This window comes from Anabas testudineus, chromosome 9, assembly GCF_900324465.2.
Source record: "Anabas testudineus chromosome 9, fAnaTes1.2, whole genome shotgun sequence".
NCBI lineage: Eukaryota > Metazoa > Chordata > Actinopteri > Anabantiformes > Anabantidae > Anabas > Anabas testudineus.
This window is the reverse complement of record NC_046618.1, coordinates 2,352,182-2,379,579: the sequence shown is the minus strand read 5'-3', so window position 1 is coordinate 2,379,579 and position 27,398 is coordinate 2,352,182. Positions and strand designations below refer to the sequence as shown.

The window sequence follows — 27,398 nt, the reverse complement described above, 5'->3', positions numbered from 1 at the left end:
GGGGCAGAGCCTGAGGGGGTATGATAAGTAAAGGAGGAGGAGGAATTGTATTTTTTATTGCACTGGGATAGAACTAACTTTTAGAAAACCACTTGTACATGGTAGAAAAGAAGATTTTTAAGATAAGCTGATGCCTGAAAAACAGATAGAACCTTATAGAGTTCCAAGCAAAAAGTGCGTTTTCAGAATCAGGAAGTTCTAGCTGGGACGCACGAGATGCCCACGTTAGTGTACACAAACACTTCATCACATCATCATATATACTTTAAACAGCAGACGATAGCTGACATTTACTGTGCACACACATGCTCAGTCCAAAGTAACTCCAAAAAAATAACACCAAGGAAAATAAGAACAATAAATGCAACATTATGGAAAATGTTTTCATAATTTTATTGTTGAGAAATTCATGATTGATTTGAGCAAACGCCAAGAATGGAAAGTCATTATATATGTGAAGTCTAAAGGCTTAGAAAGGTTTCTCTCGGTTCCTGTAAAGCTGATGCATCAGTATCAGCAGCATTCAAGAAAAATATAATTTTACGCAACTAAAATGAGACCAATATTAAATATGACCACAAATATGAATATGAAGCTGAACAGAGCACGTGTGGATGTGACCTTGGCGTGTTTGATGTTTTTGTCTTGAGTTTAAAACAGACAAAACAAGTAAAAATCTCTTAAAAAGCTCCTCTTTCCTTTTGTGGATGGCTGCTCTGCTTCCTGCAGCCTTCTTACTTATATCTTCCTTCACGTGCCTCCTAGAGAGCAGACCGTGCTCGCTCTGTCAACAAATGCAATTTCCTGTTACTGAAGTGCAGAATCACAGTTCAGGCCTGCAGAATAGAAAGAACAACGAGCGAGCAGACAGTGGAGGCCGAAAATATTTACAGCAACACAACAGATGGTCTGTCTCACTGGTTACAAAACAGACTAACTCACACAGAACAGGATGAACAGAGGACGGAAGACGGCAGAACTGTCTAGTCAAGTCAAACGGAACATAGAGTATGTACACAAATGTATCAGAGCAAAGAAGTCAGGACAGTTTCCAGCGCTCACTGAAAACACATCTCACACACTGAGTATGTGCACCGCCTCAGTGAAGACAGGCTCCACCATGGTCGTACTGTGTGTTGTGCAGTGGAGGAAAGTGTTGCCAGACATGGCTGAACACCTGTTGGGATGTTTTTTTTGTTCTTTTTTAATTTTTGCTCAGGTTCAGTTCAGTTTCCTGTCCAGTGACAGTGACTACTGATCCCAGACTCAGTGGTCCTGATGCGGGATAGATGGGGTTACTGGATGGAGCACTCAGCTTGTGGTCAGATCAGATGCTGGTGGCAGCTCCAGGCTCTCTGCGACTTCTCCCAGATCATCCAGCAACTCTGTGAACGCTGGCCGTCTGAAGGACTCCACCTTAGATCAGAGAGGATAAAGAGGCTGGTAATTAGCATCTTTACCTGCTGATTACTAACAGGTAAAGCAAAACTGTAGCCTTGTGTTCCTGTTTCCATCAGAAGGATGTGATACAGCTCCAAGCTGGCTCCTCCACAGCTCTAGTATTGCTGATTGTTTTCACCAAAGAGAACAAAAGGAGACAGTAGAAGTATCTCCCTTATATCTTAGACTGTCTCAAGCTCTGTATTTGCTTTATTTGCCCAGCATGAGGCATATGAATCACAGAGAGGGCTCTTTGATTTCTCTGCTGAAACAAGCAGCAAACATTGAAAAAACCTTATTTATTATTTTAGAGAATGATGAGATCTAGGATACTAATTTGAGATTTTGGTTTTGTTCTGGGGAAAAGAAATCAAAGACAGGAGAAATCAGCCATAGACTGTTATTGGTTTCACACAGACCTGAACTCCTTCAGTGCTCTTGACTAATGTCCTTTAACTCTGGACATGTACTTACCATACAGCAGCTGGCTGCTAACTCTAGGAGACGCTCAGGACAGTCAGGTACCAGCTTCCTGAATGAATTCACATCTAGCCCATAGTCCTGAAATATACAAACATCAATAGTGATTATAGCCCGGTTACACTGCAGAGGCAAAAAAGTAACTATTTGCAAATGTAATCTAACTTATGACTGAAATGTGATCTGATCTTCATCAAAGTCGCAAATATCAACGAACACAACATTTCTAAGCTGAACAAACACAAACAGAATGATGGTGGAAAAAGTAATTGAAAAACTAGGCTTCTGACTTCATTAAACATCAACTGGAGGCAAATCTGAAGCCCAGTTAAAGACATGAAAATGGAGGTGTGTGCCTTTTATTTTCTGGAACACAAACCAGAGAGTTTACTTTGGATCTCCTGTGGCTGGGGGCAGCATGAATACCTAAAGTCTGACTGAAGGCTGAATCTGGAATGTTTAATCGCAAATAGCAATGTGAAAACGACATTTTACACTTTTACATACAGTAATTACAGCACGGCACAGTAACTTGAGTCAGCTTTTTAAAGTTGTACACATTTCACATTTTAGTATATGACGATGTTACCTTGGTGCATGGGAATCTACAATGGGCACTTTTCATTTCTGACATTTTCTATACTTTATATATACAGTAATCATTAGTACAGCAACTTATCTGCAAGTATTACAAATAGATACTTTTGCACTATTTTGGAAATGAACATAGTGGAAACACAGTGTATAAGTTTAACATGGATTACCGCAGAACAAAAAACACATAAATAGTTTCTGAACACGTAAGGCCAACATTGCGCAGTCACAGTTTTAAAGGGGCTTCTCTTCAGCAGAACAATACCTTTGCTTGAAAGAGACAAAACATGTCTATCTTATCACTGAACGTCTAACTAAACAGTCATAATAAACACTTTACTGGTATATTTTCAGGTTGAAATTTATTAATATTCTTGCTGCTATGACAGTAAATAATTGTTTGAAGGTGAAAGAAAATATTTTAAAGTGGGCTTTTATGTCCACATGGTTTAATTAATTGTAATAAAAACAGAATATACTTTTTTATCAAATAGAAAACAACAGAGGTGTCTATAAACTCGTAAGCTAGTCATTTGTGTCTGTGTTTTACATCATTTTGACACCAACATTAGTGTAATACAGTCTATTGTTTTCATTAGGGATTCATATAAGGTTAAATATATTGACAAACTTATTTACCTTTCTTACAATTAGGTTTTGGTTAGGGTGAGGGTAAGACATTACATGTGATAAATTAAAAATCGATACAGAGTAGATTAGCATGGCCTACGTGACAGTAGGGGTCTAGGGAATACATTAGTATCAGTGAGTGTTCTCACACTGACTGCCATACAAAAATGTGTGTGTCAGTGTGTGTGCGTGTGTCTATGACTACACTTCCTTTAGAAGTAACTTTATATGAGGATATTTCTGCTGACAATAGGTTTCTTATTGCACTCTACCTGTGATCTAGGTAGTATCTCTGGATCAGCAGGAATCCTGGCAAGGATTTCACAGAGCACAATGCCAAAAGAGAAAACATCCACCTGGAACAAGTACAGGTAAAAATTATATTAATCAAAAATACACTTTTAAAGAGTAACATATGACCAAGTGTTTCAAAAATCCATTTGCCTTAACAGAAATTAAAGAAATAACCCTAGTGTTTTTCTTAGAACTCTTTTTATTCCCAAGTAGTTTTTCTATAAAGACAAGAAATTAATGTACTTTATTGAAGTGCTCATGCTTTACCATTTTCATTGCAGCTTATCAGTTTAGCTCATCTTGGTGACCACGCACCAACAGAACTGTCCAAAAGGCTTTTTATTACTTGTACGTGATCAAGGCAGTGAAGGAGTTTGCCAAGCAGAAAAACATTTCTGGAGTGCTGGAATGGATCCACAGATTACAGAAGTGCAGAAGTAGGGAAAAAATAAATTGGGGCTATCTTATAATTCAGTTAAAGCCAATGGACTTTTGGATCTCATGAGACGTATATTGGAACTCTTAAATAAATATTTGTTAGTTATCAAAATGCTAAATATTCCTTTGGTGCAGCTTCTGACTTGAGAGACTTTGTACTGCACAATGTCCAGTATATCTGTATCCCACTACCTTGCGGTCATATGGCTCCCCTCTGAGCATCTCAGGGGCCATCCAAAAGGCTGAGCCCACCAGTGAGAGCTTCCTGCCAGGGTCTTTAGCAGGCAGCTCCACCACCTCCCTGGCTAGGCCAAAGTCTGTCACCAAGGCCTCCCGCCCCCGAGAAGTCACTCGAATCAGACAATTCTGGGAAAAAGACAAACAGGGCGTACAAAGAAAGAATAATTGTAGCTCAAGTTAACACAACTGCCATGTGATCATTTGTCTGCAGGTGGCAGTGTACAGTTGACATTTGGTATAGCAGCCAACATCAACAGGCCACTTTGTCTTGAATTAAAAAAAGGACCTTGGTGAGTGTGTATGTGTTTCCTGGAACAAAGTAAATATTCAGCTGCCAAACAAACCCTCTCTCCACTTATCACACTAAATAATTTCCTGCATCACATGTAAAGAGACTCGGTACACAACAGTCTCAGTTTGGTTTCCTGAATAATAAAATAAAAAAAAATCACCCTGGCTGAAATCTGATTTAATATAAATATATGAATGGTTCTCTGAGTTTACAGGCTAAGAGCTGTGGTTAAGCTGTACTTGTATAACAGTATAACAGCCAGGAGTGTGTTTACTGTGTAATATTTAAATGTTCTATGAAGATTCTCATTGAAGTAAAGTTACCAGGAATTTGAGTTTTGGTAATTGGACTTCCTTCTTGTTGTATCAGCTTAACAAGAAGAAAGTCCAGTCCACAATTATGTGTGATGTTGATGGAGGTGTATAATATAGGTGGTGTGGTACACAAAACACATGGGACTGATAGAAAATAAAAACGTAAAAATGCAGTCTGTGTGTTTTCATGTCTATAAAAAGTTAGCGAGTTTCCATCTCAGGGTCTTTGACTATGTGTTTGTGTGTGTGCGTGTGTGTATAAGTGACGTCTCTTAGCATCTGGCTCCCATTGCATCAGAAGTCTTTTCCATTCAGTGGTCTGTAATTATGAGGCTGCCCTGGGAAAAAAGGACTTCACTACTAACTTTAGCACTGGCCCCTCATCTCTCTTCCAAAGAAAGTAACAATTTGGAGAGTGAAAATGGAAAGCCCTTGTAGTGCAGATACAAAGAGAAAAATGCAGTTTATAAGCCCTTATTTAAAGGGTGCTCGACTTTCCAGCAGCTTCAACTCTGATTCAAGATAACTTGCACAGTGACTGAGGCATATGTGAAATAGGTACATTAGTTCAGGGGGTTTGGAATGTATTTTGCACACTGGATGTGCTAAAAAACTTGTGTCAGAAGATTTACCACTGGGTGTAGATGCTGGACATGTAAACCTTCTTTCTCCAAATTTTAAATGCAAAATAGTCATTTAGGGCATAGATTAACCATGCATGATGGAGACAGGACAGCTGGTCAGCTTGTTTAAGTCATTTAGCAAAGTGAAAGTTTGTTGAGTATAAGTCAAAATGATAATGTCAAAAACATTCATGAGCTTAGTGTTAGTTGTATCTCCACATGCATGTTCGTCATTAAACATGGATCAATGTAATTGATCAATCCAGATTCTGTAGCCAGAGCATGATGTAAATAAGCTCTGGCCTCTTTGTGAATGAAGCAAATTGGCACACAGTTAAATGAGTTGCGTCAGGGTGCACAGAGAGAGTCTTTGGTGTTGGCCAAGAGGCCTCTTTTCTCACAACCACAACATGGTTAGCAACTAAGTATTAACATGACAATAGTGATCGTCATGCGGCCTTTTCCCTTTGCATTGCTGACCCCTTCTTCTATAAAGCCTGGCAACGAGAGAAGTCAGACATCACCTACACAATGTAGCTACGCACAGACAAACTTGCAGAAGTTTATGGATGAGGTCTAAACAGCCTAGCTTATACAGCGAATAAAGACATCACACAACTTTCAGGTGGAGCTTTCGTAAAATGTAAAACAGACTGAATGCTTACAGTAATGAACTGACAAGGCCTCAAGGCTTTCAAATGTGGCTGAGAAATCAACAGAATGCATCCTTCAGCATCACAAATTTCATGGAGAAAGAAAGATACTGAAAAGGTATCTGTCCTGGTGGTCTTACATTTAGTTTAATGATAAACAATAATCAATAGTGCACTGCCTCTGTTGTGGCAGTTGTTGTAGCAGATAATGAGAAAAAAAATGAACCCCTGTAAGGACAGTGCCCATATTAAAAACAAATCACAGAAGTCCTCAAAATGTGCAGGACTATAGTGAGCAGCCAACCTGAAACTGTTGCAAACAAACCCTCTTTAACGACCGTCCCTCTGTTATACATCTGTGATGAATGAACCATGATTGACGTTAGCCACGTTAGCTGTTTAGCATTATTGTGCAGTTAATGTGGCAACATTCAACAAGCAGCGGTGTGTGACTTGCCAAAAGGAGCTTTCAGAGGATCTACGATCAAGAATTGTTGATTTACATAAAGCTGGAAAGGGTTACAAAGTGATTTTAGAAGATTTTAGAAATTCACCAGTCTACAGTTAGACAAACAATCTATAAATGAAGACAATTTGGGACTGTGGCTATTCTACCAAGAAGTGGGCGGCCAGTCGCAGTGACCCCAAGAGCACAACAAACACTCATCGATGAGGTAAAGAAACAACCCTGAGAGACAGCAGCTTCAGTAAAAAAAAAGAATCTGCCTTCTGGAGTAGCCAAGTCAGAGCTCAGACATCAACACTAAAGAGATGTTATGGAACGACTTGAAGGGAGCCACACATGAGATGTCCAAAGAATATGACAGAGCTGAAAGCAGTTCTGCAGGAAGAATGGACTAAAATTCCTCCTGAAGAAAGATCTGAATTTTGGTGCTATTATTTTAAGTACATCATATTTGTTAATAATGTTGACTTAGATGAAGATCAGGTCCCGTTTTATGACAAATTAATGCAGAAAACCATGACATCCCAATGGGTTCACACCTTGCCACTGTGTACAGCCCTAAGTGAGCACTGCAAATGTTCGGCTGAAGTTGTTGTGGGCTGTGTTTGGACTGAGCCTGAGCAGGGATTTGATGCCTGAGATTTGACAATACATCATCATCATTTGGAGTGCGAAAAAGGGACAGAGTACACTTCTAAAATACTGGGTGTGTGTCTACATGCACTATATCATATAAATGTACAAAATCAGCAAAAAGTGAACTTTGCATAATATGGGCACTTGAAATAACAGTAATAAAGCGGCTATAGGTCTTACCTTCGAGTTGAGATCTCTGTGATAAATGTTTTTGTAGTGCAGGTAGATCATTCCTCTGCTTATGTCACAGGCCAAGTCTACCTTTTCTCTCCAGCACAGGGGAATATCTTTCCTGGCTAGAAGCTCCTCCAGACAGCCACCATTTACATACTAACATAGCCAAAAGAAAGGTTTGGAATAATATAAGCATTTGGATTCATTTGAATGTATTGTGCATTAATGAGATGCTGATGCTGGTGGATAATACACACATTATATTAGATTATGTGTAATTTCTTCTCATATAGTCTACAGTCTCCTTACTCTTAAGTAAACACTAACCCCATCTTTGTGATAGGATCAGAGTTGTAGGATCACAGCAAATACTGCTGTCCTCAAGTCTGCTTATACAATAAACACCTGACTCAACTCACTGATCGTTTCATCATCATTATCACCTCCCATCAGTGTAATCTCTTCTTTCCACAGTTAGAATAAAAGCCAGGCCGTGAACATATACTAACAATGACTCACATATGGCAAACAAAACTAAAAAAAGAGAATAGGACTCACCTCTAGGATTGGATAAAGTTTGTCATCTTTTACACAGATTCCCAGATATCTAGAATAAGAGGAAATATGTTATTCCTTTTTACTCACCATTGAAATATGTATGTATACAGTAAATTGTTTTGCTTGCAATAATCACAGACAACCTTAAATGAAAATCAGAGGCATTGTGATTAATAGCTTCTTAACAGTCACTGAATTAGCTGAGCAGATGTAGTCTATTGGTTTTTACTAAACATTTAAATCTTAAAAACATGATATTATTATATATATATAGCCAGTGTAGGTTTTATTAAATTTACTCAAACAGGAGATATATTAGGGACAATTTGCAATGGAGGCTTAATCAACATTGTACCTTGAACAACAATTGAGCTGTTTTGGTTGTCATGGTGGCACTTGCTGAGCAAACATTTAAATCCTTTTGTCATTAAACCTGTCATCAACTACAAACAGCATCTTTTATGCAGCGAACCTACAGACTGCAGCAAGGCTTTGATTTGGTGTATTTTTGGTGTGTTCAAGTGAGCAACTGTTGCAGTTCGTCGCTGTTAGTTTGATGTTGGCTTGGTGTATTTTTGCTTTTAGGCTACAATCAAACACGTTGTGCAGCCGATTTCACAAACTGTTGTAATACCTGCACATTTCACATGAAATAATCAGGTTGAGGGTTTACTTCCACACATAGTATGGGTATGATGATGAACCAAACTACTGATGTCTGTAATGAATCCTGCCACGCCTCTGTGAGGCTGATAGCTCATAGGTAAAGCCATTTGAGTGTGTACACAAAATAAAAGTTTGTGTTCTAACAATGTTTTAGAAATAAAAATAAAATTTGAATCACAGCATTATGTAAGCACCCAATTAGATACCAAATGAAACCAAAGTGGTCTCATCATTATTGCATCAGATTTAATTCTCTTGAGAAAACAATGAAACAAAAATGTGTGTTTTGCTTATGTAAATGATGTGCAAACAAACAAGTCATTTCATTTGGATGTATTTGCATTTGAATGCTGACTCCTATGACTATGCTATTTTTAATCCCTGTTAAATGAACACACATCAAAAAAGACCCTACATAATCCTCCTACAATGATTACAAGGTCACTGTAAGTTCTTCTTCCTCCAATAAATGCACTGTAACTAACACCTGTGGATGTGCACACAACAGCCCCACTGCTGAAAAATATTATGGTACACACAATACACAAATGCTCTGTATGTGTCTAAACTGTGTTATCTGCTGGTGGACTTCTTGTAGCAGTCAACCTATGAGTGCTAAAGGCATGCAGAGCAGGAAGGCTCAGGTGGGCAGCCTCTGGTCTCAGCCAGGACTCTTTGGTGGGCTGGCAGACAATGTGGTGAGATGAAGAAGAAATGGGCCAATATACATACTAGGAATTATAGTAAATAGAGGAATGAAAAACAGGTGAGCTGGAAGAGTCAGGAAATGGAGGGAAGGTACAAGGGCATGTAGGGTTGAATAGAGAATGGCAGAAAATACAACAGAAGTTATCTCAAGGCACTTTACAGTGTAAGGTTTAAGACCTTACAGAAAATATTTACACAAAAAATTGTAGAGAAAACCCAACAATCCCATTTGAGCTAGCTTTAGGCAACAGTAGAGAGGAAAAACTCCCTTTAGAGGAAGAAACCTCCAGCAGAACCAGGCTCATAGTGGGCGGCCATCTGCCTCGACCGGTTGGGGTGAGTGGAAAGAGAAGAGAGAACATTGAATAAACACATGTATCTGGAAATTCTAATTCTACTAAATATGAGCCTGAATTTTTATGGCATAGAGGAGCAAGACAGATTACTGTGTGTGGATACACACACAATATTTGTGGAGTACACTCATTGATGAAGCTAAGTTAAAGTTCAGTGAGGAACACACTTCATTGGTACCTTTCCCCTTCTCTCCTCTGTCTCCTCCAATCCCTCTAGGTCCCACTCAAATAGCTGTTCAAGGGTGTGTTTTTTTTCTTTTACTCATCTTCTGGAACAGTCTCTGTGATCCAATCCTTTCTGTCAAAGTGCCTCTCTCACTGCCTCTGTCTGCTGTCATTTCAGTTTTGCATGATTCAGCCCTCCTCCACCCTGTTTCTCCACCTACTCCTTGATCAGCGCTGTACGGGTCCTCCTCTATGTTCATTAATGTCAGGTTAGAATGCGCTCATTTAGGTTGTATTGCACAAAGTTCTTAAGTGATTATATTCACAACTAGGATTTATACACATACACAGACAGATAGATATATTCATGCCACAACAGTAGTGCATGTATATTATTAAAAAGATTTTGTAAATGGGGGTTTGCTGCACTACTCAATATCACATTGTGGCAGCTGTGGTCCAGTTGGTAAAGTAGTCACCCATGAACCCCCATGGTCAGTGGATCAACTTCCTCCTGGCCAAATGTCAAGGTGTCCGTGGACAAGACACAAAGACTCCACATATGTGAAACTATCCAACAACAATTTCCACCGAGGGGATCATTAAAGTATGTCATTATTGTTCCTATTATTTATAATCATTGCTATTTATAATGATTACATAACAATTGAGCAACAGTCTAGTGTCCTGAGAACAATGACTTGCACAAACCTATACACACATTGTGCGGTTTGGTTTAAGCCTACACACAGTGTGAGCAGGTTGGTGTGTACCAGGTACGAAGCACACTATCAGACAGACTGAGCTGCACTCTGATAAACATACTGCTGTGACCTTGCTATGGCAGATTGATTAGGCAAACATTACGTCAGCCCAGTTTCCTACCTTATGTAACTGCTATGAATAAGTGGACCTGTGCTAGATAGCACCAAAGCCTTGTTTCACTGTGACTGTCAGCTATAGCAGGTCTGTGCATTAAGAATGTTATAAATACCAAACTACTGTAAATACAATCACCCCATGTGTAACTTGCTCAATATTTTAGTACCAATTTTTATTTTGTAACATTATACAACACTAGATGTAGGTTGCCTCTGGGTCTTGGTCATGTCAGTTTGGTGTGTCACGGCACATATACAGAATTGTGTGGCCAGAAAGCTTGCAAATATGCACTTTCTAAATGCTTCTGTAATTGAAAGGGTTGTGTGTATTTGGTAGAAACACAAGGGCACTGAGCACTTAAAAGTCTTTTTTTTTAGTAATTATCAACATTATATGATAAACCACAGTATTAGTATGACTAAGTACAAAGAAGTTTAAAAAGTACAGCCAATAAAGTGCTCTGTAACTACAGTTGCCATAAATACTGCTACCACAGTACAGATTGTGAAGTTGAGATGTAGAGAAAAAAAAGAGTGACAGCAACAGTGAGATGTGTGGGAGGGTGTAAAGCCTGTAGAGACTGAATGTGTTGTGAGGGAAATCCTGCAGCAGTTTCTTTTGCTGAGGAACAGCTCATTATACAAACCAGGAAGGTTTTGATAAGAAGTTACCTAACAATGTTGGGGTGGGAGAGTTTCTGCAGAAGGCTGATCTCTCGTATGATGCTGTCTTGGTCCACATCGTTTTTGTAGATCTTCACCACCATCACCTTCCGATTGGTGCTGTGCATCACCTGAAAGACATCTGTGACTGTTAGTAGCAGAGACAATGGAAGTAAAAGTAGCAACAGGAAGGATAGTTAGCATACAGTGGAAACTAATGTGGATTTTCTACTATATACTTTAATATTGTTGAGTTAACATGACTTTCCCAATTACTCATCTATCCTGTGGATTCTTTCTAGCATATTTCATCATGGACAAAGCATAAATTGGTATTTTCACATTAGGAGTTATGTAAGATCTCAGCTGGGGATAAGTATCGCGCCTCAGTAGTCTCCAAAGCTGGTGGGACAATCACGGAATGGCAAGAATGCCCTAATTAGTGTCTGAAACAAAGCCACATTATGATGTCAGCTCATATGTAGGCCAGCAACAAGGTAATACAGGGGGAGGACAGAAGGAATACCTTATAGACTTTTGAGAAGAAGCCACTTCCGATTAGCTCAGCGGTAAAGTTTTCCCAGAACTCTAGCTTGCGGACGGCGGTGCGGAGCTTCTGCCAGCGGTCCACATGGTAGTACTTGTCTGAAGACTCACCTAGTAAGGTTGGACTGGTGGGCTCCGAGGACACATCCACATCACACATTCTGGAGATGTCCGCTAGGAAAGTAGAGACAGAATAATTAGAGATGTTTCAAGTAGATTCAAGGAATCAGTACGGGGGTAGATCCAGACATGTTTTAAAGGATTGGTATCGGTCAGACTCTGTGGGTCTCAAGTTTCATCTCCCCTTTCCTCTTCTGGTCCTTTCTTTGTGTTCTTTGTATAGAAAAGACAATGAATGGGAGGGGTGAGAGGTTTTATTTTACTTTCGTCGATCACAGTGCTCATTAAAAGTATGTGACATACAGTAATGCATCAACAACAGAACAAACAAGATATCAACTTAGCTGTTTAACAAGAAGAACCTTAAATGTGCTGGTGCTGTCTGTTGTTATTTTGTGTGAAGCTACATTGTTTTTCTCTATTCATACAGACCACAATCTTTCTCTAACCTTAATTATGTGCAGTGAGTGCCTGAACCCACCCATAAAAACTGTATTCATTTTTATTAATACAATATGAGATCGTGATCTCATATCACAATCTAGTTTTTCCAATCTCTGAACACTGGACAGGTTCTCCTGGACTCCAGTCCCAACCGCAGTGCAATGCTTCCTGCCTCACCTGCCATCCTAGAGTCTCTCAGACACTTGTCATCCTGAAACAGTGCCCTCTATGACCTCTGACTTTAAAGAATACTTTGCCTACAGCCAACAAGACTTCTCATCTCAAATGTGCTGGCTTCCTTCACCCTCTCCCAGCTCCCCACAGACTCTGGACCCATATCTCCATTGACTTTGTAACTGGACTTCCTCCACCCAAAGGTAACACAGCTATTCTAACCATTGTCGACAGATTTTCTAAAATGATTCATTTGCTCCTGCCCAAAATTCCATCAGCCAAAGACTGACTTTTTGAGCAGTGCCTTTCGTTATTTGTTGTCCTCTGTGATAACTTTGTTTTCCCTATCTTGTTTTTCTAAGAGATCTCTTTCAGTTTCTTTATTTTGTTACTTTGTCTTTCCACGTTGCAGTGATCTCCCCATGACGCCACGTGGAGGACACCAACCAGCATCATCCAGCCTGCTCCCTGGGACTACACTGGTATCTCTCCCACTCTTTGTTCCTCCTGCTTTGTCCTGGCCATCGCTTACTAGTCCACTCCACTGTCCCTATTTGCAGAGCCCAGCCTGTCTTGCACATTTTACTCAAGAAATGAATGTGAATATAAATATGTTTGCAGTTGGAAACATTTTATTGATTAGACAGGGCTGGTTATGCTAGAAGTCTAGCAATATTATCCCAGTGCTCGATGTGTAGGTCACATTTTCACTGGATGTTCATTTGAATTCAGACTGTTACTGTATCACATTCAGACTACTATGTGGAAGAATTTACACTTCTGTAACTACTGTTATGAAAACTGTAAATATTGAATGATTCATCTTTACACGATTGACTGCACTATAGATAATTCACAGTGATAGTGTTCTGAGATGGGGCAGAGGTAAAACAATAGTGACCATGTCTCCTATGGTCCTGTTGTATTGCTTCAGGTCCGTCGTCTGTGTGTCCGAGTGTACCCTTTCATTCATTAGCTTTGTTTATAAACTCTGTCAGATCACCATCAACAAAAATGTCTGTCTGCTGTGACCACCATCTGCTCTGTATGTTATTATTTCTGTTTGATTTAATCTACCATTTTAACATATGAAAATAAATGTTTGGTATGTAGCTTTTATAAGGACTGACAAAGCACTTAAGCTTGTTGCTCCAGTATTGGGCATTCTTAAAACGCACAGTTTATCTAACCAACTGCACGCAATAAGTAAACTAGACTATTGTTATCTGCTACACTATTAAACTACAGTAGCAGAAGGATGCATGGCAGCTGGACAAACTGGAGCAAAAGGCTGCACAGTAACTGGCATGAGGGTGGACTTACTACAGGCTGTGGTGGAAAACACACACAGAAAAAGATAGAGACCCTTCTACAATACACCAACCAACCTCCCTAATCCTCACAGCCATCAGACTCTATAACACCTTAGCCAACAGCAGATGATTCCTTACCACTTTCAGACTACCTAGATTTCCCTTTAGGATTTAATGAAGTCTATCTTAATATCTTATCTTATACTAACACAAAATGAAAAAGCAAGTGACCTGTGCTTAACAGCTAATCACCAAATCATCTGAGATGTAATGTGTAGAATTACTTTGAATTCGACAGCACAAATGCAAAGTCTTGATTAAGGCTAATTAATGACTTGGACCATTTCTGTAACTCGCCAAATCGGACAAACCAACGGTCATTATTCTCTCTGTGTGATGACAAAGTGTTTTGTGTTTTGTTCAGAGTGCACTCTGAACAAGGCCTTGGATGAAAGGGAAGCTCACAAAGGGTCTAGTTTCACTATGCCACTTATTAGCTGCATGGATTAAAAAAAGTCCTGCCACTAGTGAAACAAAGACTGTGTATAATAAGAGGCTTAAAATAAAGGCAAAACCAGTGTTTTAACAGCACTGGCCACTGAACACAGACACTATCCAGAGTGTTCAGGTGAGATGTTTGTGCTCATAAGACATAATCTCAATACTGAGGGTCAATACATAAGGTATGTATGTATGTGTGTGTATGTATAATTAATAATGACATAGATTGCTATTAAGTGATTTTGTAATCCATTCTATTTTTATGCCCAGTAGATTTCATTGCACACGCACAAGGTGAGTTTGCAGTTCCCAGGCTACAGCTGTTCAAGTGATATCCAGACCTGCTGAACAGCACTGTTCAAATTCGCACAATAGCTTTTCATGGTGAGAGAGATAGATGCTGATCAAATGCAGGGGCTAAATAGCCTTTACTTATTTAAATGACTGAAGTGTGTCAAATAAGCTTCAGTTCCCACAGTAAGGCCTGCTCTCTGTTCTTCCCAAAGGGGGGTAAACCTGGCATGATTTCAGTCAAGGAGTACTGGTACAACAACAGTGAAAGTCAAACTTCGTTTTTTCCATGACAACAGCCTCTCCCACACACACAGTACATGCTGACACTCTAACACAATTGGCAGGGTTTGGACAATCAGGCCAGGGGAATCAATCCGTTCTATTCAAGCCGCTGTTGTGCGTTCGGCTTCGGTCTAAACAATCACTGCACTTCAGAACCAAAACTGTGAGAGAGAATGCCTACAGTGCAGCCCTATCATCTAGCTGTCACTTTATTTGTCTCGCTAGTGTCTGCTTTCTGCTGTCTTAATCCTTCACCCACAATGCTCTTTACACTGGAGAAAATAGAAAAGTATTTTAGAGGCTGAAAACACGTCATGGAATTTTAATGACACAATAATGTAATATATAATGCAATAACAAAGCATAATAATTTGAACAGTGGAAAAAAAATGTGGGGAAAGCCTGGTTAACCCCAGCTTTTACAAAATTATATGTTGGTGGCCTATACTGGAATATATGCTACAAACTGACATGGGCCACATGGTTTAGTATTGAGACAGATCATTATAACACAGTCTGAAGTCAGAAGTGTAAACTGTATGGAATACATCATTTCTGAATGCACAGAAAAGGAATTTCTGCATTAATTTGTCATAAAACGTTATCTGATCTTCATCTAAGTCAAGATAAATATGATGTACTCAAAATAATAACACAAAAGAATTCTGATCTTTCATGTCTTTATTGAGAACAACCATAAAAACATCAACTAAAAAAAGTATGTTGAACCCTTGGAATAATGACCTCAAAAAAGCTAACTGGTGTCAGGTTCTTGCATATCTGGAGTCTTATTAAAAAAATTCATTTGGAGATGTGGAATAGAGCTACTTTGACTGTGCTTTTGTGTGCCATGCCTGGCCAAAAGGAGCTTTCAGGGGATTTATGATCAAGAATTGGTAATAAAAGTAAAAAAATAAAGTGATTTCAAAGACTTTAGAAATTCACCAGTCTACTAGGTGGACAGAGGGGGCCCACTCTGCCCTGCAGGGTTGCTTTGAACATACTGACTACAATGTTCTGTGAACCTCATAGTGAGGACACTGATGGACTGACTGACTGCATCACTGATTACATTAATTTTTGTGTGGACACCCACGTACCCACAAAAACTATTTGCTGCTTTCACAACAACAAGCCATGCATCACCAAGGACATCAAAGCCATCCTGAACGACAAAAAGAAGACTTTCAGGTCAGGAGACAGGGAAGCAGCGAGGAGGGTCCAGAGCCTGCTGTCTGTCAGGATCAGTGAGGAGAAGGAGGCTTACAGGAGGAAACTGGGACAAAGCCTTCAGCATAACAACATTAGGGAGGTGTGGACGGGGCATGAGGATCATCAGTGGCTACAGGTACAGCAGCCAGGCGACTGAGGGGACTGAGCCAATTAATTAAATCAGTTTTTCAATAGATTCCAGGCTGAGCCTCAGAACAGTTCTGTCTTCCTCCCTCTTCACCCTGTATGCCTCAGACTTCAGTTACAACTCAGAGTCCTGCCATCTTCAGAAGTTCTCTGATGACTCTGCAGTTGTAGGATGTATTCAGGGTGGAGACATCACAGATTAACAGGGAGCAGTGGACAGATTTGTTGACTGGTGTGGGCTCAAACATCTCCAAATCAACATAACAAACATAGGAGAAACTAGGAGTCCCATCACCACTCTCCACCTAACCCTAACACTCTCTCCATAAAGGGGGGGGGGGAGTTGTCTCACATATCTCACATATTCTGTATATATAATAAGTTATTGATTTTATTCTGTATTTGTGTTGGTGTGGATCTTTTCTGGTTGTGGTTCCCTTTCTTTCTGTCTGTGTTAAGAGCAAATGTAACGGCAAAACAATTTCCCTCAGGAATTATTATAGTTTTTTGAATCTTTAATCTGAATCAGGGCCTGGCCAGCTTGCAGTGATTGGGGGGAAAATGAATTCCCAAGTGTATTAAAAATTCTTCAGAATAATGTGAGAATGTCTGTAAGTCAGCTGAAACTAGTGCTATGAGGTTTTTATGGTTGTTCTCAATAAAGACATGAAAGATCAGATTTTCTTTTTTGTTATTATTTTAGGCATTTTATATTTGTTAATACCTTTGACTTAGATGAAGATCAGATCACATTTTATGACACATGAATGCAGAAAACCATGAAATTCCATTCACATACTTTTTCTTGTCACTGTATATCAGATTGTGCAAAAAACAAATGTTCTTATCAAATTATATCACGCCCACATTTATCAGGAAACTCTCACACAGTGAAACATCATACAGCAATTTAGTGGAAAGGTTAGATGAATAGGGCTCTATGGACATGGATCTTATATCTAAGGGGAATGTTAAAATAAAATAACACTGCCTCTTCAGCGTGAGATTTGAAAAACTTTAACTTAATTTTTACTTCTGCCTAATTAAAATTCAAAATAAGAGCAAGTGGCTGTCAGTACAGTAATGATTCAATTACCAATAAGCTATTAAACCTGTTCTAAAACAGCAATTCACTTTTGCCCCAAAGTAAAAATTGTTTTCTGTACTTTGGCCAAATAACCAGCAGAGGACTCACAACTCTATGCTCCCAATTGGATCTGTGCACAGCAGGGGGGATGACATTTTTAAGTTGGAAAAACTCAGTCCAACATCCACTCTTCTTTTGACTCTAGTCAATATCTCTCTCTCTAAATGCTCCACTGTGGTAACCTGTTAGTCTCTAACTTAACTACTAGAGTGGACTTTTAGGAAACAACACCAATTCGAGCTGAGAGTCTGAAACAAACCATTAATGGTTGTGGGCTATACAACTAAAACTATAACTACACTATATCAAAACTCTCCACAGAGCTGAGGGGAACTGTGCAGTTGGGAATTCTCTGGGGTTTTTTCTTAAGAGTGACACTACTTCACATAATGTAATGATTTCTAATTATTGTTGATCTAAAAATACTGTTTAGTGCAGTTTTTGGTTTTTTAAACAAACTACCTCGCCAGCAAATGAACCTTAGATTCAAAGGTGCAGGATGTCACATGCACAGAAAACTTCACTTCTTTTTGTCTTTTCATTGCTGATGCTGAAGATCGACACCTTCTGCAGTTTGTGTCTCCCTTCTTGTTTCTCACTCTCCATTTTCTCTGTTCCTCATTCTGTTTCACACTCTGTCTGCTTTTATGACTCAAAGATTCCACACTTGAGCCAAGAAGTGATTCTTCACCAGCTTAGTCTTGGTGGCTTTTTTTCCCACACATAGGATTGGAAGGTTACACAAGCAACATGCAGGGAATATGTCTGTCTGCAGTGAAGGGCAAACTGCTGTTAGTCTGACCTATGCCTAACCACACACAGGATCAACAGAAATATCAAGGCTGACCATCGCCACGCTGACGTCCTCACAGCTGATAAGGAATGCAACACATGAATGTTTGACAGTAAAAATCAGTTCACACCAATGTGAGATTTTTCCACAGACACTAGATCACACACTAGAATTCTCTTTAAGAATTTCCAAAAGAACAACTGGAAATTTGATGTTAGCTCTAAGTAAAGGCCTGTATGTTGTTGTATGCACTTAACACCAAACATCATCAACTTCCAAACAAGAGGAAGCCACGTCATTACATGACGTCAAAGTGGTGACTCACACTTGAGTTCATACCGGATTCCTGAAAAATACAGGTAACATTATGTGTGAAGGTAAATAGCTTAATCTGCTCTTTTTAAACTTAAACATTCCACACAAATATGCATTACCTGGCACTGATGAAAATATCTATGCACACACGCTTCACACCGAAAGTGTAAATGCAAACTAGAATTCAGTTTCTGGTCAGTTTGGGTGGTTAACAGCATCCTCAGCGTTTTTAAGCATGTTGAAGATGCCGGCAACTGCACCACTGCAGAGTGTACATTTCCCCCGCTACTTTGTCATGACATTTTTGCCCACAATCTAATGCATTAAAGCTGAGCACATAAACTGGTCTGAGCCAAGCCACAGTGGCTGTTGACCGCTTCATGGCTTTTACAAAGTGATGTTGCCTCAAAGCCACAGCAGCCTCAGAGCTCTGCCTTTGTCAGCAGGGTTTTAAAGCAGAGATCACAGACAGGGATCACTAGTACTGTATGTCGAACAGAGTGACATCAGACATGGGTAGAGCTAGACAACACATAGCTGTGGCTCCCCACTGGCATGAACCACATTTGTGGGTAGATGCAGCAATGACTGTTTATGCTAATGTAGGAAAATACAAAATAAATAAATCACAAAGAATATTGTGCTTGTTTTATTGCCCATTTACTTAAATGCATATCTGTAATTATTATAATTAAAGTCATTTTTTATATGAACACATCTTCCTGTCAAAAATGCAATAAGTGTGTTCTAAATACAAAACGATACAACTGCAATTTATGAGACTGTAAACTCTGAGTAAGAATACATCCAAAGCCTTTATACAATAAAACGTTGAAGATGGCAGAATGTACCCAGATCTTTGGAAAATGCTAATACAGATCAATTAGAGTATACAGTATGTACCTTTTACAACTAATGAGATATTGACTTGTAAACAGTAAACAACAAATGGTAATTCAATTAATAGTGTATCCAGCTAAAATAAATTGACACACAGGAAGCAATAACTGGGGTTCTTAAGATAATAGCTAATTTTACTTTAAAGTGGATTAATAAATATGGAGGGAACCAGCCTGATTAAAGGATATTCATTTGAGATAATGAAATCAAAAGAAATGTGCCCTTAATTATACACTGGCCGTCCAAAAGAAAGCAACACTTGATTTAACTAGGTAAATTGAGTCTCCCATTGTATAATAACTGCATGGATGATTGTGTTTCAGCTGGCAACAAGTTACTTAATCCTAATTGATGCAGTGAGTGGCTTCTCATTTATTAAACAACCATGTAGGAAGACACATCCTATGGAAAAGATGTTAATCTTTTTCAGAAAGGTCAAATTATTGGCATGAATCAAGCAAAGAAAACATCCAAGGAGATTGATGAAACTACTAAAACTGGGTTAAGAACTGTCCAGTGAAAGAAGGTCATGTGGTCTGATGAGTCCAGATTTACCCTGTTACAGAGTGATGGGAGCATCAGGGTAAGAAGAGAGGTGGGTGATGTGATGCACCCATCATGCCTGGTTCCTACTGTACAAGCCTGTGGGGGCAGAACTATGATCTGGGGCTGCTGCATTTGGTCAGGTCTAGGTTCAGCCACGTTATGTTCCCAAAGAATGAGGTCAGCTGACTACCTGAGTATACTGAATGACCAGGTTATTCCCTCAGTGGATTTTTTCTTCTCTGATGTCACGAGCATATTCCAAGATAACTATACTAGGAGTCATTGGGCTCAAATTGTGAAAGAATGATTCAGGAAGCATGACACATAATTTTCATACAACTTACATGCAACTCTGAATGGGAATAAATGTTGTGACATTGAAGAAGCTTATCGAAATGATAACACAATGAATGTGTGCCGTAATTAAAGCTAAAGGCGGTCCAACGAAATATTATGTACATACAACATGGACAGGCAGTGTATATACTTTGAGTTCTTATTGAGTGTCACTGGTTTAAACTTACCAGCTAATCAGACTAGCTACCTTGTAAAACACAGGTAGATATCTTATGTAGATCATGAACTTTGCTGCAACAAAAAAGCCAGTACAAGCACTTGAAATAATTTAAATAAAATTAAATCTCTACAATAGTGTTGGGAGAGGAGAAATAAGGGCTTTTTTATTTTCTGCCCCATAGTCCTGTAATCTCTGCCTTGGCAGATCTGAACACAGAAAAGGATGGATGGATCAAAGTCTGATATTACTCTCTGCAGTGTTCTTCATAAACTCTTAAGCTACTTTCACACATGCACTGACACCCAGAACTTCTCTGGACTTGCATGGTGACCTGCATGTGAGTACACAAACATCCAAGTTATTCAGCTCAGAGACTACCTGGACATTATCCTTTGAGACCCCTAGTAAAAAGTCAGCGTAATGTCTGAGTAAGCCCAAATGTAAATTAAGTAATTGTCCAGAGTATTCACAGTTAGTAAGAGGCCATTTCCTTTCAGCCAAGCTGCACAGCACAACATCAGAAGGTTTAAGAGTTAAAAGCTTTCTGTTGTTGGATCGCACTTTTTTGGAGTTATAAACATAAAGCATAATTTCTTATCATGTGACTTGCTCTACTGATGTGCTGTAAACAAAACACAATTGATTTCCACAGTCTACTTGTCTATCTTGGGTTATGTCATTTCTCCTGCAATCTCTACACAGCGACCACGCCCCCTCTCCAAAATCAAACAGGGAAGAGGGGGGTTCCCCGAGTGGGAACACATGTCACATGGACTTTCTGCTGCTGTGTGCTGCATGTGTGAAATTTACAGTATCTTCTCATCTCACAATGTGCATTTCCCAAAACTCTGATGAATGTGGTTTGTAAATAGGAAGGAACTGCCCTTTGACTGTAAATCGTCAAATAAGACTCAACTAAAGATGAGGTGGTGTGTTTGTGGTGGGTTACACCCAAACCCCTCTTGGAAAAAAAACGAACACAGACTGTATGACGTCACATATGTAAGACAGTCTGGCTGAGTCAAAGCTTACCATTGCTGTTGCTCTTTAATAGGACTTCTCATGTTTATACAGATTAACGTAATTAATAATTTAAAGTTGTGTTAGTCTGTGGTATGACTGAGGCCTCAGGAAAGAATATACATAGACAACGCAGGCTTGCTGCAGCCAACACCACCAGTGCAAATATGAACTGTGCACTAAATATCCAGCCCTCCCAGGCAAGTAAGAAAGCGTGGGAAAAATGCACTGGTGTCTATGACAGACAGGTGTCGGATCACACCGGACATGCCAGATTGCTGTGTACATGGCTGTGTAGCCACAGACTGGTCAGAGTGGCGACGCTGAGGCAGTTCACAACAACATTAAAATCACCAGGTGGGTTTAATTTATTGTTGGTGATCTGTATATACTGATATCAAATAAAAACTGTCAGATGCAGGTGTTGTTTGTTTTGGCAGTGCAATCTGATGCTTTGGACTCTTTGGACTGTTGTACAGCAGCCTAAAACTGCTGCATATGTCCCAACAGTACCTGTCAAAACGTGTGTGGTATCCTATCAGGGCTCTCGGCTGAATCTGGAACCCCCGTAATGACGTAGTAAAATGCGAAGCTGCCTTGTTAATAACCCCTATTCACCCTCCTCGGAAGCCTGTTACAATGCTGTATTGATCCGTCAGGTGGTGCAGTGCATAGTGTTAGACACTCCAGAGTGTGTAGTAATCAGAATTTCTGAATTTAAAAGTAAAGATGTTAAAGATGCAGAAAGTCTTTCTCTGTAGTTGCTCTACAACAAGCACTACCGTACACTAATAACGGCTCCTCAATATAAAATATTAATAATCTAACATCACAAACGGGCCTAGCTAGTTAGTTTGTTAATTATAGAAAAAGATCTTTAAATATTTCAGAATTGTTGGTTACTACACAATTTATTTATACAGATAAAATCAATATTGTGCACTTTAGGTTTCCACATATTGTATGTCTGGCCTACTATTACAAACTGCTGCAATGGATGTGAGACACAGCAAACAGATCAAGACAAGTGACAAAGTTGTGGTTTCACGGTTAAGTGTCAGAAACTGTTGAGCAAATAAACATATGACGTACACTACCAGTCAAAGTTTGGACACACCTTCTTCATCTGTGTTTTTTCTTTATTTATACTCAAGACATCCAAACTATGAAAGAACACATGGAATTGTGTACTTTTCGGTTGCTTTCGGGAACCAAAAATCTCTTTTTTGGACTCATCCGACCCAAGACGTTTTCGTATCGACTAACCAAAATTTCTTGAACTAGTGATGGACTGTCGTTTCACTTTACTTAACTCAGCATTTCTTCCAATAATTGATAAATTAATTTAATTTAAAATTTTTACAGTAGTTGTAGAAGCCCTAACATGTCTATTGACTCTGTAGCCACCCTTCCTCTGAACAAGACCACTGCTGGTCTAAAGCACATTAAGAAGACAAGAAATGGCACTGTACGAACTGAAAACCATTCCAGCTGTCTACAATACAATGCTCAAAATAATAAACATAAACAACACTAAAGGAGAAGGTGGGTCTAAACTTTAGACTGGTAGTGTCCATACACTAGTAATCAAAATCACTTCCTCTCAGTAAACATGCATTCCATGAAATTTAGGCCTTTACTGTCAGAAATACTATGTCAACAATACAGAGGAACAAGTGAAAAGTAGTTGAACTGTCAGTACTTACTCGATTGATTTAATAAGCTATTCATATGCATCTTGTAGATGATGGAACAAACCCAGAGGTCTCTGATGAAACTGAGGAGGAACCACATAAATGCAACAACAAATAAGCAAAAACACAGACAACTCACATAATGTACAAGCAAGCAACATTGAAAATGTATATGAAGATTTACTGTCAGACATGAGACATGTGTACTGTCGTATTCATATATGTAACAGGTGTGTTTTCTTGGTGACAGTAATAACGATTTGGACAAGACAGTGAATTGTAAGACAGAAAGCAGTCACCTGTTGTAGTGTAAGAAATATATGCTGTATTTCCAAACTCATTCTCCCTGTTTCGATTTCTACAACATCATGTCTTTAAGGAAAGACAATTAAAATGTCTACACTACAAGAAAAAGTACAACATATCTTCTCAGATATTCTGGAAAATATGCCAAATATCTAGACAAAAGAAAATAAACATTTGAGGAAAAAAAATCAGTGTATTAACTCATCAAAAGGACCTTGGGCTTCTGTTAAGCACCCTGTATAATCAATTAAGCCCAGAGTCTCAGAGCTGCTTTTACGAGGCAGCTGTCAAATATTTCAGAATGTAAATCCAATAACAATATATTGGCTGTTATAGTTCTATAACAAGCTCACCTAACAAACAATCCTGATTGAATTGAATCCTGAATTAATACTGTTGTTCTCATTTACGACATCTCAAACAAGATACCATGCAAACAGTGACAAAATACACTGCCTGTCCAAAAAAAAAAGTCACAAACTTTAATATTTCAGTGGACTGTCTTTAGTTTTGGTTACGGCACTAATTCGCCGTGACATCGTTTCGATAAGCTTCTGCAATGTCAAAACATTTATTACTGTTCAGAGTTGCATTGATTTTTCGCCATGATCTTGTATCTTGATGATGGGAGACTCTGACCACTGCGCAAAGTCTTCTCCAGCATATCCCAAAGATTCTCAATAGGGCAGGCTCATGGAGTGGCCACCACTCACTACTCACACTCACACTACAATTTTAGGCCAATGAATCCTGGCATTATTATCTTGGAATATGCCTGTGACACCAGGGAAGATAAATCCACTGATGGAATAACCTGGTCATTCAGTATATTCAGGTAGTCAGCTGACCTCATTCTTTGGGCACATATCGTGGCTCTATCTAGACCTAACCAACTGCAGCGACCCTTCTGAAACAGATTAATTTATGACCACAGGATAAGTCTTCTGACATGGTTGCATCAGTTAGTTAAATAACTTGTTACCAGCTGAAACATAACCATCTATGTAGTAATTATCCAGTGGGAGGCTCTTACCTATTTGCTAAATCAAAGTGGTGACTTTTTTTTGGACAAGCAGTGTATAATTCAGACAGCTTTGAAATAACCTCAAACCTGCTTTCCTGTTCTGTATGTACCATGTCTGCAATAAGCACACAACACAGTAGTTTTTATTCATGGACAGGATTTTACAACTCTATAAACGATATGAACAACTGTTATCTTTAATTGCAATCACTAGAATTACATTATGATGCAGGAAAAGTGAAACCATAACATACGTTTTTAACCTGTGTGTCAAAAAATGATTAATGCAAGTCTCACTTAGAAAAGTAAGACACCGGTAATGACACCTTTTGCTGTGGCACCACAAACTATGGTCATGTGCTTCCTGTTTGCTTCAGATAAGTCTAGAACTCAACAACAAATTGAACTGATAAAACATAGTGTAGAAAGGAACTTTATAAACTATATGTGCCAAACAGTCAAGACAAATGGGAAGTGAGACAGGATAAGTAACTCCCACAATTTAAACTGTATGCCAAGGACATTTGGTAGACCACAATAACATTTTGTGGTGGAGCATAGATGAAGACAATGGTATAAAACCTTTTCTAAAGCTTTGAGTTTTTATATGAGCACAGTTCTGCACTTCCTAGAGTTGGCGTCTAACCAAAATGTGTAACTGGGCTACGAGGGCCTTGGTCACGGAAGTGACCGGAAGCGTAATGAGGCCTCTAACAGAGGCTCAGAAGGAAAACCTGCTTGAATGATGACTATTTCCATTAATAATCCATCAATCAGGCCTTTATGGAAGACAGAGTTTTCTCTAAGATTTCAAAGGGATGCTATCTGCATTGGGAATTTTAAGAGAGAGTATAATTTGGGAGAGGAATGGTTTACCATCACATCCAATAGATTTTCTGACACTAGAATACTGAAGCTGTTTTAGGAATAGGAATATTTTCTGACACAATTGTATAGCCTAAAGCTAATAACTAAGTTTAATATCACATAAAATCACATCAAACCTGAAGGTAATAGAACTAGATACTGACACAGGATCCCCTCAAGACAGACCTCATAGGAGTGTTGGGGAAAATATACAGGGGCAATACTGAATATGCCTCTCACTGATGACAGCGGGAGGCACATTCAATTTGGTACAGCTTGGAAAGGTTGCCAGTCTATAACATTCACATTAGGGCTGACATATAGAAATAGCAAATATTTACACCTATGGTCAATTTAGAGTCACCAGTTAACACTAACCTAACTGCATGTGTTTGGACGGGGGAGCAAGAAGGTGCAAACTCAAAGAAAGGCACCTGAGCAACCAGTGGATTTGAACCCAGGTCCTTTCAGCTGTGAAGCAACAGGGCTAACAATGCTGCCCTCAAAACAACCAAATTCATAATTGATGAAATTACACAAAACCTTGTTTAAACAAACAACTGTCTGGGCTCCTCTGGCTAAGCATTACCCCCTCCCACATGTACAGTTTTATGACTTTGATCAGCTGCAAACCCCATTCATTTATTTTAGATTCGAGTGATGTGGTTGAACATCACTTTACTGATTCGAACTCCAGTTATGAATCTGCTTGTTGAATTCGACTCCTTGTGAGTCCCTTGTTGGGTCTATTAAAATAGTTTAGAGAGGAATTAGGCTAGCCAAAAACCGTACTGTTTTATATCAATCGGGGCAGTTACATGTAATCATTGTAATGTTGTACCACATTTTCTCACTATCCTGGAATATTTTTTATCTTTTCCTGGCTCATTTTGTTATCTCACCTGTGTAGAATACAGGTAGACTGAAGGTCTGATCTACTTATTAGCTAAAGCTCCAAGAGATTAAGTAAAAGTACTTTATAATTCAGTCCATAAAAGCTAAATCACTGAATTATGAAGTAAAAGTCCTTCATAATTCAAACTAAATCAACCGCTAGCGTTAACTTAGCTAATAGCACTTCGTCGTTCTTGCTGGTGCAACATGTCACAGAATGTGCAGGGTCACAGAATTTGACATCAACCCAACTTTTTACTTGTATGGTTGATAAATATTGAACCTGAATCTGTGTCATCCCCTGCTCCGTGGTTTCTTTGACTCTGCGATGTCTATTTCAGCTGCTCCACCATGTTTGTTGCAACAGCATCTCCGACTTAGATCGCGCGTAAATCGACGTCATCAGTGTGGTTCTTCTTCGCTGGTGTTGTCAGTGTGGCAGACAGGTCAGCAGGACGCAGTCAAAGCTACTTTATCACCACCTGCTATATTATTATATTATATCTCTGTTAAAGCCACTCAGCTTGTACTGACTGTATTTATTAATTCAGTACTAAGTAAGTTGCTTATCATCCTATTTGACTAAGTAGTGTAATAGTTTGGCTTTTAAATTGTTCATTAACACTATTTTTAATGGTATTCTAATATTTACAAACTGCTTAATTATGTCTCCAGGCAGACATGAGCTCTCATGTGGAATACGAGTCCACCATTTCCTATAAGTTTTGGAAACTTTCTACAAATATAAGGAACGAAAGCGAATCCTCTACTTACATTAGGTTCAGTCCCAAAGTTGTCGTGAATAAGGACAGCTCGAGTTTAAGCCGTGGCTGAAGTGCGGTGCATTGTCTAATCCTGTGCAGGAAGCGCGGTGGTTTCTAACACATCCTCTGGCAGCGCTCATGCGCAGCGGCGACGCTCGCTCCGCTCGCTCCGCTCGCTGCTCGCTTGTCTTCTGGTGTGAGGGTGATGCGCTGCGGCTGAAGACAGAGAACAGCCGCCGACAGCGTCTCTCTGCAAACGCATGTTTCCCCGAGTTGTCTTAGGAACCAGCTTCTCCAGCGCGTCGGC

At 39.3% G+C, this 27,398-nt stretch overlaps 1 protein-coding gene across 2 annotated transcripts; it reads right to left on the bottom strand.

The window, feature by feature from the left end:
- Window positions 1-377: 377 nt before the first annotated feature.
- LOC113151177 (dual specificity testis-specific protein kinase 1-like) lies at window positions 378-27,398 on the bottom strand. 2 transcript variants are annotated; one of them, XM_026344054.1, is made up of 10 exons: window positions 27,102-27,398; window positions 23,249-23,319; window positions 11,798-11,991; window positions 11,281-11,402; window positions 7,833-7,881; window positions 7,281-7,430; window positions 4,069-4,242; window positions 3,417-3,500; window positions 1,915-2,001; window positions 378-1,416 (listed from the first exon to the last, which is right to left on the bottom strand). In XM_026344054.1, the coding sequence occupies exons 2-10, from the start codon at window positions 23,277-23,279 to the stop codon at window positions 1,312-1,314; spliced, it is 996 nt and encodes a 331-aa protein (XP_026199839.1). In that variant the 5' UTR covers window positions 23,280-23,319; window positions 27,102-27,398; the 3' UTR covers window positions 378-1,311. The 2 variants fall into 2 exon arrangements, with proteins under 2 accessions (XP_026199839.1, XP_026199840.1); XM_026344055.1 differs by lacking the exon at window positions 23,249-23,319.